This window comes from Chlamydotis macqueenii, chromosome 10 (assembly GCF_036417535.1).
Source record: "Chlamydotis macqueenii isolate bChlMac1 chromosome 10, bChlMac1.mat, whole genome shotgun sequence".
Classification (NCBI taxonomy): domain Eukaryota; kingdom Metazoa; phylum Chordata; class Aves; order Otidiformes; family Otididae; genus Chlamydotis; species Chlamydotis macqueenii.
In genome coordinates, this window is record NC_141565.1 from 6,699,038 (window position 1) to 6,713,741 (window position 14,704).

At 49.6% G+C, this 14,704-nt stretch overlaps 1 protein-coding gene across 1 annotated transcript; it reads right to left on the reverse strand.

Moving 5' to 3' along the window:
- Positions 1 to 1,455: 1,455 nt before the first annotated feature.
- RPL29 (ribosomal protein L29) lies at positions 1,456 to 4,325 on the reverse strand. The gene is made up of 4 exons (XM_086755928.1): positions 4,194 to 4,325; positions 3,853 to 3,897; positions 2,986 to 3,050; positions 1,456 to 1,652 (listed from the first exon to the last, which is right to left on the reverse strand). Exons 2-4 carry the CDS (start codon positions 3,887 to 3,889, stop codon positions 1,539 to 1,541), a joined length of 216 nt encoding a protein of 71 aa, XP_086612054.1. The 5' UTR covers positions 3,890 to 3,897; positions 4,194 to 4,325; the 3' UTR covers positions 1,456 to 1,538.
- Between the last annotated feature and the right edge of the window lie 10,379 nt (positions 4,326 to 14,704).

Consider the following 14,704-nt stretch of genomic DNA (forward strand, 5'->3'; position numbering starts at 1 on the left):
CAGAAGGAAGTTCTCCAGGGAGGATTAACACCACCAGGAACCTCTCGCTTGTTGACGTCTGCATTTCCCGAGGGCAGCAGGACCTATTTAGCAGACTAGACTCTAGCTTGTGGTGCAAACCCTGTGACTGTACACTCTCCAGCTCAGCACCCCTCCTGACCAGCATGCTGCTCTCACACAGAATTAAGTTCTTTCAGCTGACAAACGTCAACTTCCACAGCAGTCCAAGAGATGCACGCAGCAGCAATCAGGCAGCTGGTTCCCTCAGACTTTAAAAGCCCTCAACTCTGGAGTTTTAAGTTACTAAACATCTAGATTGCTTGGTTTAGAGCTGGGTGTTATTTTTAATCAGTCAAAACCAATTAAAAAGGGGGAACTGGGAAAAGACTTGTGAATTCAAGCCATAAAGAGTTCAAAATATTTACCTTGTTTCAAAATAATATTGCATTTCGGTAATTGGTTAAACTGTTTTAAAAAAATCAATTACATTAATCAGATGTTTCAGTTAAACTATTTTTTTGTGGATTTACACCACCACGTGGACAAGCGTGGGAACTGCAACTTCAGGAACAGTTCACTGAATTTAAACATGCAGCTCACCTGAGTAGTAAAAAAAAAAAAAATCACCTCTTCAATCAGCTTTGCTGGCTGGTAGGAGCTGAAGTCCTGTCCTGATATAAAGCACAGCAGTAACAAAACCCTGTTACAACACCTCTCGGGCTTTTGAATGTTACTCCCCTGATCTCACATTTTATCAAGTAGGTACTTTTTTTGTTACTGGAATGAAAGGTCTCCATGAAAATACAGTAACTATGAAAAATACAAATATTTGATAGAGTTCCATAACCTTACACATTCCCGTGGTAGCTCCATTAACACTTTGAGTTTTTCGGAATACACCACACACCATTTCTAACACCAAGTGCTATGATCTCTAACACCACAGCCAGCACTCGGTACCCTCCCCTTTTTCAGGCTTTCCACAGCTGTAACTACCTTACCTAGACAGCAAAGCAGCAGACACCTAACAGCTGCTGGAAATCTCATCTTGCTGAAACAGCACTAGGAACTACCATAAGAACTGTGGGATGCGAGAACTCAACACACACGTCAGTATCCAAAGTTATTTTACCTGTATTGAATACTGTCACCTAAGAGCTCACGCAACACCGGCTTCAATTTATACAAAAATAAACAAGTTGTCTCTTGTTTAAATTTTAGAGCTTCACTCAATAACTACTGCACAACTTGAAAACAGACTTTGAACTACTAAACGCTCATGACTGGTACCGACAATTACAACGGAACAGCACTGAGGAGGGAGCAGCTGTTTTACCCTGTGTGCGCGGAAGCCGGCAACATTAACACAAAGCCTCTCCACAGCTCCAGCAGGCACCTAAAATACAACTCCAACAAGACTTTTGGAGCGTTCTTCTGAAATTCAGGAGGTGAAGACTTCGTTACATCCAATTTTATTTTTACAAAAATGCTGTAACACACATGCCAATAGGAAAAATGGTTCTTTGTCTTAAACCACGTCAGTCTTTTTTCTGCTGAGCAGCCTGCTTGGCATTGTTGGCCTGCATCTTCTTCAGCCCCTTTTTGTTGTGCTTCTTTGCAAATCTCATGTTCCTCAGAAACTTGGGATCAACCTATGAAAATAAGGAAAAAAGCCATGTTGTAGGAGGGACATATGTAAAAGCACAGCTATCTCCAGACTGTTCCAATTATTCTCAAATGCTGGCTGTGATTAATTCAGATTTTTTTTTCTGATTTATTACATCAACAAAATTATTTTACCTGTGTGTAGCCATCCTTTAACTAGCTATTTTCTTTAATTTCCATTAAAAAAAAAAAACCCAACAACAACAAAAAAAACCAACAAAAAACTGACCCAAACCCACAGCAATGAACATACAGAAAGAACAGGACAAGTTGAGTAAAGCTGTAAACAAGACAAATTTCATTTCCATGTCACGATACATACTGGACCTGAAGTACCTTGGCAGGTGAGCACACACACATGTAATCCTTGGGCAAGGACCAGTGACATCTCCTCAGGCCTTTCCTTTTTACATTAAAGGAAAAAAAATGACAGCACAGAGAAGACTTGCTCCCCATTTTTTGTCAGCTAACGGCTGGCTAACGCATCCTGTCACGGTGAGGACCCATTCTCAGACCTACCAGCTACTGTCCCATGGAGAAACATTTGCTATGTTACTGTAAACAGGATTTTAACTGGCACACACACGCATTGGAATTTTGACATCTTAACTCATAGACACCTGGGGCAAAGAGGCAGACTCAGAGACTGCTGGACTATCTGCAGGAGGGGGCAGGACTGAACCCTCGCTGAGCTACGCAGAAGTCAAGCATCTTATGTCACATCCAAAAAGCTGATAATGACATCTGCAAAGCAAACAGAATCAAAACCCTGCCCAAAGCCAAAATGTCCTGTTTTCACTTCCAAGCATGGAAAAAGATCCTGTTATATCACTTGCCTAACTTCAGAAAAAGCAAAATCCTGTCATTTTCATATGTATTGTCCAGAAATGCCATCCCTCTCATCTTCTGAGTGAAACTCTCTGGATTAGTACAGAGAGTAAAATAATACTGAAGGGTACAGAGAAGTAGGAGACACAACAGGACTCAGAAGGGAAAGAGCTACCCAACTGACACGTGTTTGTTTCACTGGAAGCAGCAGCTGGTGACACCCACCTGAGCAGGACAGAGACAAAACTGCCCAATAACCAAAAAGCAGATTTATAGACATACAAGGGTGGATTTCATGTGGGTTAGAAACACCACAGCTGCCTGTAAGGTAAGCAAAAGATAAACCAGAAACCCACAGTGGCTCTGACCATCAGAAACACAAGCCCTTGTCTGCAAAAAGCATCAGTCAAAATAATACAAATACTGGATTTTTTTTTTCATGGTTAAGCCTCAATGGCTTAACAGCCTGGGAATATTAACAGAAATACTCACCCCTTTGAGAGACTCGTATCTATGGGATCTGGGTTTCTTGATGCCATTTCTGTGCCACTTACGGGCTATGTGGAAGATCAAAAAACAATTTAAATTACCACTTCCGCTATTATTAACTGCACTAGCTTTCTTTTAAGTTCAGCTGACCCTATCAAAACGATGCAGAACATAACATTTTCTAACCCTTCCCACCCAAACTAAGGAAGCACCTCTGTTCTCCTCGCTCTGCACACTGTGCTCTTGGCACCACACGAGTTTTTAACTCGAGGTTTTCAGGCTCCTCATTAACTACTACCATTCGAACAGCAACCCCATGAGCACAATAAAAGGCCTCAAACACCAAAGTGTTCAAGCCCGGGTGTTTACTGTTAAAGGGCACCGTCGCTCGCTGTGCAAGACCAAGCAGGACCTACCTGTGAGCACTGCCAGCTTACACCATTGATGCAAAAACCCCAAACAAGAACTATTTTATCACTGTCGTCATCTCTAGATGGCAAAGTCTCACAGGCTGAATATCATTCAGTAACGTGCTTAGTTCAAGTATATGAAACTTGCTTTTTTCCTGTTTACTTATTATTTTGAGTCCAAACAAGTCCTGACTCTTGCAGAGCTCTCTTTGCACTAACACACCATTCAATCGCTGCATGCCACTAACTCCTTCCCTTGTGAGCTTATCTCACTGCAAAAAAAAAAAAAAAAGAAAAGCAAGCCTGGGCTGCCATAACTGAGTAGGTCGAAGCAACCGGTTAAAACCTCCCCGGAGGGTGCGGCCCCGGGCCACCTCACGCGACGGCAGCCCTCCCCGGCTCCCCCCGGAGCCGCACGCCGCCCAAGCCCCGCGGCGGCGGGACGCCGAGCCCGGCTTACACTGATTGTGCGTGGTGTGGTTCTTGGACTTGGCCATGGTCGCACCTGCGGGAGAAGGAGACACCTCTCAGTCGGGGAGGGCTCGCGAGGCTCGGTCCGGCTCCCCCACCCAAAGCCTTCTCCCGCCTCTCCCGCCGGTACCGGCCGCGGTACCGGCCGCGGTACCGACACTGATACCGACCCCCAGACCTCGCAGCTCTCGCCCCTATCCCGCCACCCCGGCCCACGACCGCCCCCTCCCAGCCCGGTGGAGTGGACTCGGGCTCGGGCCCGACCCGGGGAACCGCCCGCCGCCGCCCCCCGAGCGCGGATGGAGCCGGATGGCGCCGAACGACGCTCACCACCGTCGCCGGACCGGAAGAGAAGGGCGAATTCCAGGGGCTGCTGGGAAATGGGGCCGAAGGACCGGAACACTGCGACGCTCCGGTGTGCAACAAGCACCGCCAGTCGGGAGGTTCCGCCCGGCAGCCTTTCCCCGCCACGCTCTCCTTCCCGCACCATCCGTATGTGCCTCCCCTGGCACCGACCCCGGCGGCTGCGGGTCCCTCCCGCCCCAGTCTTACCCGCAGGGAGGGACCCGGAGGGAGAGGGACCCGCAGCAGCAGAGTCTCGCTACACCCAGGCCCCAGCGACGTGGCGGGCCCCGGTCGCTTAGCAACACGGTCCTCCCAAAAACACGGTTCCCCCCGCCACCACGGTCCCGCCACCAACATGGCCTCTCCCGGGCCGTGCGGCGCAGGCAGGGTGGCGCGGAGATCCGAGGCCACCATTGCGCTTGGTGGCAGTGCCTGTTTGCGGGAGGCGAGGGGCCTCAGCCCATGCCCGGCTGAATTTGGGCACGGTTTAGCTGCACGTTCAGCTGTGCATGCAATAAAATCACAGACCAGATAATTTCTTCACATTCATTAAGTGCTGTTCATTTTTATTTGTCTGGAAGGCAGGCCCTTGCGGAAAGGCCACAAACAGCTCTGTTCATTTTCAAACCCTGACAATCAGCAGCTTTGGCAGTGCCACCTTGGTGACCCCCGAAAACCCACCACCTCCCGGGCCCAGCACGTCTGCGGCTGTGGTGAAGACGCAGCACGGTACAGGGGCATTGCGTGCTGTGCGTGACTGTGCCTGGCCACGCTGGCCTGCGAGTTTAAAGTCTCACTCCTGCAAAACATACAGACCAAGACAGATACTTCAGTATCTGAAAGACATGAAATGATGACTAAGATGGGCAAATGGAGCTGTGTCTACCCACAGTGCGGCTGCTTTGCAAAAGCACTGACCAAAACAGAGCGCTAAGGCTGTTTTCCCTTGATGGCAGCAAGACCAGGCATTGCTGGCACGGGTAGCCCAGCTGGAGAGGAGTGAATCCAGCTGCCGAGGGTTGGAATTAACTCTCATGGTGGCTCCTGCTACCCTGAACGCAGGCAGATTTGTGATACGGCTGTCAGGGAGCCCCGGTGTTGGCTGCGCCGCTGCGGCCGAATGGCTGTGGGGCTGCTGCTGGGAGGCATTTCTGGTTATGGATTGAGGGATCCCCCATGGGAAAGTGTGAAAGGAAACAAGGGAACCAAAGGCCAAGCTTGCCCAAACCTGCTGGGTTCTATCTGTAGATGAACTGCAGCGTTTCGGCCCAGGACTGCTGTACTTTCAAATAGAAACTTTTGAAAAACGAGTGAAAAAGACCTAGGCCTTTCTGCGTCATGGTAGAATGGAAAAATACTGCCATCTTTTTATGGCATTGCCTTTATTTTAAGATGAGAGGCATGAGTGAATTGCCTAAAATAACCTGGATTGGAAAAAAATAACCCAGAGACCAAAGCCCCAGACCAGTACACAGGAGAGAGAACCAGACATTTTTTCCAGTGACTGATTGCTTTCAGAGGGATTAGCTACTCTGCTTCAAGTCCGGATACCAGTGAACAAGCTCTTCCTATTATAAAAATGGGGAAAACCAGACTGTTCTTGATAGATGGGTAACACTGATGAAACTGAAATGAAAATAGGCAGGAAAGAGAAAGTTAATACTATTTCATTTCAGTATTTCTCTTATTTCCAGCATGACCTAAGTTGCAAAATATATTTGGCTTAATTATGTTTTCATTCTGGGCAGCTGTTAATAGCAAAGAGTGTAAAAATAGATGAAAATAGCAATATTCTTTTACTGGCATTTTGCAGCTGCAATATGAGGTTCTCCACAAAATCCTCCTTGATACAGAAACGTCTGAATTTTTAAGGTCTGGGTTTTTTTTAAAATTCTTTCCACTGTAGTGAGCTGTGGTCTTAAAATATTCAGACATCACAGTGGCCAGCTAATCACAGCCAACTGCAGAGAGAGCCTGACTTTTCTGATAACCCAAAGAGCTGAGCTCAGTGGAAGATAAAACTGAATCCCAGAGGTACGTTCGCCTCCACTGCATCGCAGAAGGCAGAAAGAAATATGCTGCCAGGTTCCCTTATCTTGGCCATTCAGTTATGAAAACTCTTGATCTTTTTCACTCATTTCTGAGCCTTCCTTTGTAGGAAGAAACAGAGGAGTTTATTTTATGGCTTTAGCTATCTTTTCCCAGGTCTTTCAGCATCTCGCTGTGGTTATTGCTGTTGGAGCTCCCTGGGAGTCTGCTGCTGGGGCCAGGTGATACAAGCAGCCAAACAGGTGGAGGTGAGAGAAGCTGTGCTTAGTGCCCAGGTGATACACAAGACCCGTAAACCAAATTATTAGAATAAAACTGTGGAAGTGCATCAAGTTTATGGGGCTGAGTGTAATATATTCAGAGTAGTTTATAAACCACTTCAAGCCAATGCAGAATATCAAGTAGAAAGGATGATCCAAGGCAGGATCAAGACCCCTGCATACCACTGGCTGATCAGGACCCCTTGAATTTCTCCTGTGCTCTGATGAGCTGCAGTGTCTCTAATTATGATATTACTGAGAATGATCGGCCAGTTCAAAACCTTCAGTTATACTTTTAGTGATTAAAGACTTAATTAGTGCATGTTAGCCCAAGTGTCCTCTATTAAAGGAGCTGTGCTCATTAAATAGGATGCAAAACAATTATGAAAAAATCATAGGTTAAAATAAAAATCTCACAGTGCCTTTGACAACTGCGTTATCTCATTTGACATCCTTGCATCACATACCTTTACGCCAACTGATCTCTGTTAGGTTTGCAATGGTTTTCATGCTGATGCCACATTTCAGCAGACTCCTCTAATCTTGCCTCTTCCCTCGCTGTGAGCTGACATTTGGACTTGGGGTAATGAACTACCCTAACTGCCCCCATTTTGCAATGCCAGTGACTCGGAGAAGCTTGGTGCCCAGGCCAAATGCTCTGTGGCTATAAATCAGACAAACATCACAAATTTCCAGGGAACCACTGCGATCCACCCCAAAAGGGATATGGGCAGGGTTTTGTTGACATCTGATGCAATATTTTGGAGGTGTCCTGATACATACACTTAAGGAAGATGTTATATGTGAGAAACTTCTCCCAACATTCTCAGGAGCCCATGCTGAAAGGTGAACGAAACACAGGGTGCCTGGGGTGCCCCACTCTTGCGCACTGCTTGCTCCTAGGCCAGTGATGGCTGGCAACCATTGCTCCAATGTGTTTCTTCTGGGGGCAATGTGGAGAAGCGGCTCAGGAGGCCTTTATCAGCAGCTGGGAGCACAAGTGACCTGTTGCCATCCCCCTGGTACCAGGAAACAGCTGTGGGACCGCACACTCCTTGCTCTGTATCTCTGCTCACCCAACGTGGCACCAGCCCTGCCAGAACATCCGGCTGAGTTGTGCTGTCGTTTCTGCAGTTACAGGAATTGTCTCGATTCGTGGTTATAGCAAAGAACACCTCGTTGTTAAGTGAGAAAATAAGGCTGCCAGCACCCCTCACCTCTGCACGGTGCTTTCTGAAACAGGGGTGCTTGCAGGGCTGTCAATTGTCCAGTGTGGTGCTGATGCCAGAACTGAGCCAGGCTGAGTTTTACAAGAAGGGCTCAAACTGAAGTTCAAGCCAGTCATTTCCCAGGACATTGGGAAATTTCCTCCCCATTTCCACAGGAGGAAGATGAGGAAAGGCTGCGTTCCTGTAGGATGCTGGACATAGTGTGACAGCGTGTGACCTGGTATGCAGGCAGCCTCTGGTATGCAGTGTCCTTCACGCTGGACAAAATCAGTGCTAGCAGCTCCAGGTATTGATCGGAAGGAGCCCAGCTGACTTTGCTTGAAGCAGCCCCTAGAAGCTGCTCCCTCGCAGAGAGGTATCAGGCGGTGGGGAGAGTGCAGCGATGTTTTTGGCTGTCCCAGCTGGCACACAGGGAAGGTGCTCACCCCCAGCCTAGGCTGCTCCCAGGGCAGCTCACGCACTTGCCATCCATCACCCTTCCTGCCCCGCTCCTCGCAGGCACAGTCGAAGCGGAGCTGCAGTGTGCAGGGTTGCATCTGCATCAAGGAGAGCATCTTGCAGGGTACCGCCACCTTCTCACCCTCCTTTCCCCCAGCGATCGGAGGGAGGGCTGAGCCAGCTGGCAGGTCCCTGAGAAGTCCCTGCATTGATGAGATGCAGTGGCTTTTGAGCAGTTTTAGGGCTGTTCCCAGCTTGTGGGCAAACAGGATTTGGCTGTGCTGTAAGGCTGATCTGGCAATGCTGGAGGGGAGTGAGGATGATGGACAGTCCCCAGGGACAAATGGCCACTACGCCTTCAGAGAAGGCACCTGGAGAAGCAGGGACATCAGGACATGGAGGCACTAGAGGGAGCCTGAGCATAACAGATCCCACTCTGGGCTCAAAGTGGGAGCACTGGTCCCAGTCGGGGAGAAGGGACATCTCCAGGGAATAACAGCAAGACACACAGCAGTTTCCCCCTTCACCTGGCATCCTGCCTGGTTGTGCCTTTTTTTTTTTTTTGTCCTGACATCTGTTACAATTTTCTTAAAGACATGAAAAAAATACTGTTTTGCTTATAGCAAGTGCCGGTCTGCCAGTGGGGAGACAGCTGGCTCTGCGTGTTTGTAATTTGAGGTAAGAAAAACCAGTGGCAACCAGTGGCAATCATCAGACTGGAAGGTTCAATAGAGCAGGAGTTCTTGCGAGGCAAAGAGGAGCAGAAGTGCTGATCCGCAGCGCAGGTATCCCTAAGGGATGGGGAACCTGCATGGTACAGCCCTGCAGGTGCTTCTGGACCAATGGCAGGGACATGGGAACAGTAGCTGAGGCTTTTGTGCTCGGCTGGGTGTGCTCCTGTTAGCACCAGTTAGGAGAGCTGAGGCACTGGAAGAGGCTGGAGAGCTGCAGCCTTTTATTTTCCCCAGTAGTATTTTCATTGCACTGGCTTTAGACAAGGAACAGGGTCACTGGCTCACCATCTAGTGTGTCTGAACCCCCTGCACCACTGTCACCAAGGCTCAGTGCGAACAGCAGGAGCGGAGTCTCTGGGTTAGCTGCAGGTGGGCATCAGCGCCATGATGGGGCAGGGACTGGGAAACAAACAGTTTGCAGTGCTGTTTAGCCACAGTGGAGAGATGGACGTGCTTGTTCCAAATGCATCTGCAAAGCATATCTTCTTTACAGTGTTTGCACAGGGCCAAAAGTTGCTTTCAACAGGGGTAATTAAGCTTAGCCCAGCAGAGATCAGAGAAGCAACCAGAAAAGAGGGGTAAGCAGGGACTGCCAGCAAAAGGAAAGACGAGTCAGAGCAGCTCCATCATTCCTGGCTGCCCTCAGAGGCTTTCATTCTCCCCCAGAGACTGTTCCTCAGATCAGCCCAGACCCTCTGCACATCCTCTGCCAGCGTGTTCCCGTAAGCAGCTTCCCAGCCTGAAAGCAGGAGAAAAAATCAGGCAGCAGCCTGCAAAGCAGGCCTGACCTTTCTCACCAGGCCCACCACCTCTTCTCCCTCTCCCCAGAGCTGGCACTACTACTGACTGGTTTCCTCTTGTTATTTTTCCACCTCCGCTCCTTCCTCCAGAGGGGAGGCCGTGCTGGTGGCCCACGTACCAGTGACTCACAGGCTGGGACCTTTGAGGAGCCAGCTAAGCCTGGCCAAACTTAGTAACATCTCATTTTCCGTTGCCTACACCCTGAACACTTCTGGCTGGGTTCATCACTGGAGACCTTCTCCAGCTACCTGCAGGGTCGGGGAGGACAAGTTCTACTGTGTTTCCTTTAAGTTTTGGCAATGCAGGAGCTGGGCTGAGATGGACCAGCCCCTGATGCACGTAAATTCCTTCTTGGTGAGTGTTTATCCAGCTTGCTGATAGCTGAAAACCAGGAGATGTTCTGGACATGAAAAAGGGCCTTTCAGACTTGGGAAATTTGTAAATAAAGATATATATATAGGACTGCATGGTAGTTGCATTTTTCTGGAGGCATTTGAATGATTTGAGGGGAGTGTAGGTGTTTAAAAGCTGAATCCCCTGTGTGTCCATCAGCCTGTTCATCTGGCTGGATGTCCCCAAATCCACAAATGGTGACTGCAATCACAAACCCGAGCCTGGGGCACCTGCAAGGTGGGAAAAGATGGTCTGCAATGGTGGAGGTGCTGCTGTGGCTGGAAGCTGGGAATGGGAAAGAGCTGACAGACAGCCAGGGCTACCCAGAGGCTGCACCAGGCTGGCAGCAAAGCAGGCAGAGCACGGAGACACAGCTCCTGGGCAGCTGCAAGCCTGCTGAGCAGGACCCTGCGACTCCGTGCAGGGCTGCGTGTAGGGGATAACGCCAGGAAGGGAGCAGCAGTGTGGGCAGCCCATGCTTCTTGCTTTAATGGGATTTTCCAGAATACTTTTTTTGCTGCAATAACGGAAAAGGAAGCTCTCCTGCCGCTTCCCAAGACCGTGGTGAACGTGTGCAGTCGATGCAACACCTGCTCAACCCGCACTTCCCGACAGCCCGGCTATTCGGAAGGAGTGAGCAGATCCGCAGGCACAGCGTGCGTGGAGCAGCTGATCGCTGTGGGGAGGAGGCACACGGAGGCGGCTGGGAGAAACAGAGAGGGCTGACCTAAATAGATGCTGAGCTAATTTATTCATTTCTCTGCTTTATTATTTAATGCAACTTCGAAACAGCTCAGGACTTCTGGTTCCTCTCAGCTCTGCTGCTGACGTTGGGATGGGGTTATTTTTGACCTGATTTTTGCCTCCGTCGTGCTGAAAAACATGGCACAGCCTTGCTCAGCACCCTGCTCTCCCATCAGGCAGACCAGGCACGCTATGGGAGGGCTCCAACACTGCTGCTTTCTAGCCAGGAGCGTAGGAAGGACTTATTTTTAAGCTATTTTGAGCTTTTGCTTCATCTCCCGCCTGGGAAGGTGTTCAGATTTTGGCCTGCTTTATGCGTTGTTAATAGGGATCTTTATCTCCAATTTAGCTGGCTGCGAGAGGATTGGAGGGTTCGCACAGCACGAGGCAGCCTTCAGCCTCGGCCAACATCTCCCCCAGGCTGGCTGCCAAATGCAGCCCCAGGCTCTGCAGCACGGGGGCTTTCAAGGATAAACCTGGAGCCTGTCTCGCTTCCAGCCAGCCTCCTCTCTCCTCAAATCCCAGCAATCCCCTGAAACACCGTCCGGGAGGAATTTATTACGAGAAGGACACGGGGCCCCAGCTGTTCGGAGAGCTGTTTGGGCTGCGGTTCACCCATGGGCTGCACGTGTCCTCTGCAGGCTCATGGCACGTTTTAGTGCTGCTGAGGCTTAAAAGCCACAAGCTGGGGAAAAAAATTGATGCCAGTGCAGGTTATCTAAACCCATACACTGTTTCTGCGCAGGTGCAAGGGGATATCGACAGAGCTGCTCCTGCATGAAGTGGCTGCTCACCAGAATTCAAACTGCACGGCATCCCACTTGTGCAGTACAGTGCCCTTTAATTTTGTTTTTCATTAGGGTTCATCACTTGATATATAAATTTAGGCCAGTGTTGTATCCTGTTACCCATCCCCTGTATTATGAATTTTTAAAATGGATTATTCATTGACCTCCTCGATTCCTTCAAGATTTCTAAGCAGTAAAACGAGCCCTGATACTATTTAGCTCAGCAGCAAAGGCATTTCGGCTCACACCACCTTCACGTCGCTGTGGGGTTTTATGATGTTGCTGGGGGTAGGATACTGCAAATTAACGAGGAGGCTCGAGGCGCTGAAGGGAAGCAACGGGGCACGGATGCTGCTCCGCCGGCTGTAGCCAGCATCTTCTCCTGCCTTTGCTGGCTAAACTGGGGGCAGTGTTGATCCTTGGCAGGGCTCCATCCTGCCAACCCGCAGGGTGCACAGCCCGGCTCGTGTCAGGCTTTGATCTGAAGGGTTTTGTGTTTTGGTTTTTTTTTTTTTAATATAAAGTAAGCGATACAGTGTTTTGGTATGTTGGTCTGAGAGCCTCGTGAGACCAAAAAGAGAATGAATGCATAAAGGACAGAAGCAGTCAAAGCGATTCGAAGTTTCTCTTTCCCTCCCTATATCCTGGATCACGGTTTGGTGGATGATGCTCTGGTTTTCCTAACGAGGGCAGAGAGGCCCTGTGCCATCCCAGACTCTGCAGGGGCTGGGGCTTTGATGCCTGCACTTTTAATCGCATGGGGCTCGAGTTAAGGGCAATTCAGTGTCACCCTGGGATTTAGGATCCCTCATGTGGGCACAACTTCTGCCCTCCACCTTGGTGGCAGGGGGCTTCGACAGAGAGGAGAGTCCTTTAACGAACCGGCCATTGGTTTTGGAGTGGGCAGCAGGCTGGCTTTCAATCTCAAGGCGAGGGATCCCTTTGGATCCCAGTTTGGCTGCTGGCTCGCCTTTATCTGCGCGGGGAGGATTATTGGGAAGCCGTGTTGACAAATGCTGCGGCTAAAAAGGAAAATGAACTTCCACACAAAGATGGCTTGTTTGTGCAAAGTGGAGAGGGAATAAAGAAGCTGCCAAAAAAGCTGACATTAAACCCACTGCTTACCTGCAGCATATCTGATACCATGACTGAAACCTTTCATTTGCAGCAACGTAATCTAAGATGTTCTTTTCGCAAAGCAAGAAAGTAGGTAATTGCTCAAGTGGAGCTGGGGAGGGTGAAGGCGATAAGCAGGGCCTGATCCTGCCAGGTCCTGTGTGCCCTGCACTCCCTCTGAGTAGGGCTGAAACCCTGGCTCGTGGCTCCGTTTGGGGGTTTTGGGAAGAGCAAACCTTTTCCAAGCCGTAGGAAAGGGCTGCCCGTGCTGCCAGAGGCAGGACAGCAGGCAGGCGCCAGGCCCCGCAGCCCTGCGGGACGTAAAGCCAGTAATCCTCAGCTCTCATGTAGCACGCCTCATCTTCAAAGTGCTTTGCTGATGGGAGTGATTTAATGACCCCACATAAAAGAGGGCTGCATGTCCCCAGCCCTGCACTGATGAGACGCAGCAGCGGCCGAGGTATTTTTAAGCAGGAGTATAAGGCAGTAAACCTCCTCCTGGAGCTGATGCACGGGGCTGCGTTGTGCGAGGCCACTTCAACTGGGGGCTCTCAAATCTGCCACCCAAAACAACTCCGACTCCCCAGAGAAGCTGAGCAGACAGGGAGGGACGGTCTCTGCCACAGTTGGGGATGGAGACAGGACCATCAGCAGAGCACGCCTCCGAAAGCCTGGAAAAATTGCAATTGCTTTAATGCTGGAAATGCCACTGGGGCTGCTACCCCAAGAAGATGTTGATAACTTGGCCCTGCATGCAAACACCTCTTTTTTTTTTTTTTTCTGGCTGCAATTAAGTGGAAGGAAAAAAAAAAAAGAGAGGAAGATATCTCTGAACCCTGGCAACTATTTATCACCAGAGACAGGGAACACTTAAATCACTTGAGGAGCCTCCAGTAAGGCAAGACTATGATACTGGAGCTGCTACGTTCGAGCACAAGAGCTTTGTTTCCTGTATAATAAAAGCATTGTAGGCCTGTGGACGTGGACTGAGGCAAGCAAAAACACTGAGTGGGTTAATTAAGCTTTGTAGCCTTCCCAGCACTGCGTTGTGCTGCAGCCCAGCCCCAGATATTTCTCCCCCAAAATATCCTGGCATTTTAATGCCTGGCTGCAATGTGGGACATTAAAAATGGAGGGATCCTTTGTTTAAGACGGGCTACGTACCAGTGTATTTTAGTGCAGCCTTAGGATGAGAGAGGAGCATCAGGATTGCTTCATGGAGATCGGGAGTGGGAGAAGCAATGAGAGCTTGGTCCCATGGTGAGACCCTGCGTGGGTTTGAGGAGCGGTGTGTTGGGCACAGAGGTGATGCCCAAAGGTGGAAAGCTCCAGGCACTGGGAGAGGGGACGATGGCAGGCAATAAATGAAGAATCCATTAAAATAACACTCACACGACATCAGCTTCCAGTAAGTGAAGCACATTGACCCTCTTTTGCTTAATTAATGCATTGGGATGGCTGAGGGGGACCTTGGGATGGGTGTGGTTGGGGCTTTCCAGGACCAGAAACTTTCCACGTGGGAAGGGCTCCAGCTTTCAGACCCCATCCCAGAGAGCTGCAGGTGACAAGGCACATTCAGTTTGGGTTTGGGTTGTTCTCTTGGGCAAGGCGGATTGGGGCAGGAAGGGTTTTTTCACTAATATCATCCCTAGCTGGAGGCTCCAAAAACTTCCTTCATCAACACAGATGATACAGAGGCAGGAAGGGGAGCTAATGCTCTGGCATTCTTTAACTTGCATTAAGAGATGGGTTTCAAATCACTCCTTGCAACGAAAACATCTCTTGCAGGATTTACAGCAGGACTGATAGCTACACAATGCTTTGCTAGCTGTTATCAAGCTGCCTGGGGCAGCGCAGAGACTGCTTCACCCCTGGCTGCTGCCTCTGACCCTGCCAGGCGTAAATATTTAGGGAAGAGTAAAAAGAAGCCTTTCTTTTGGCACT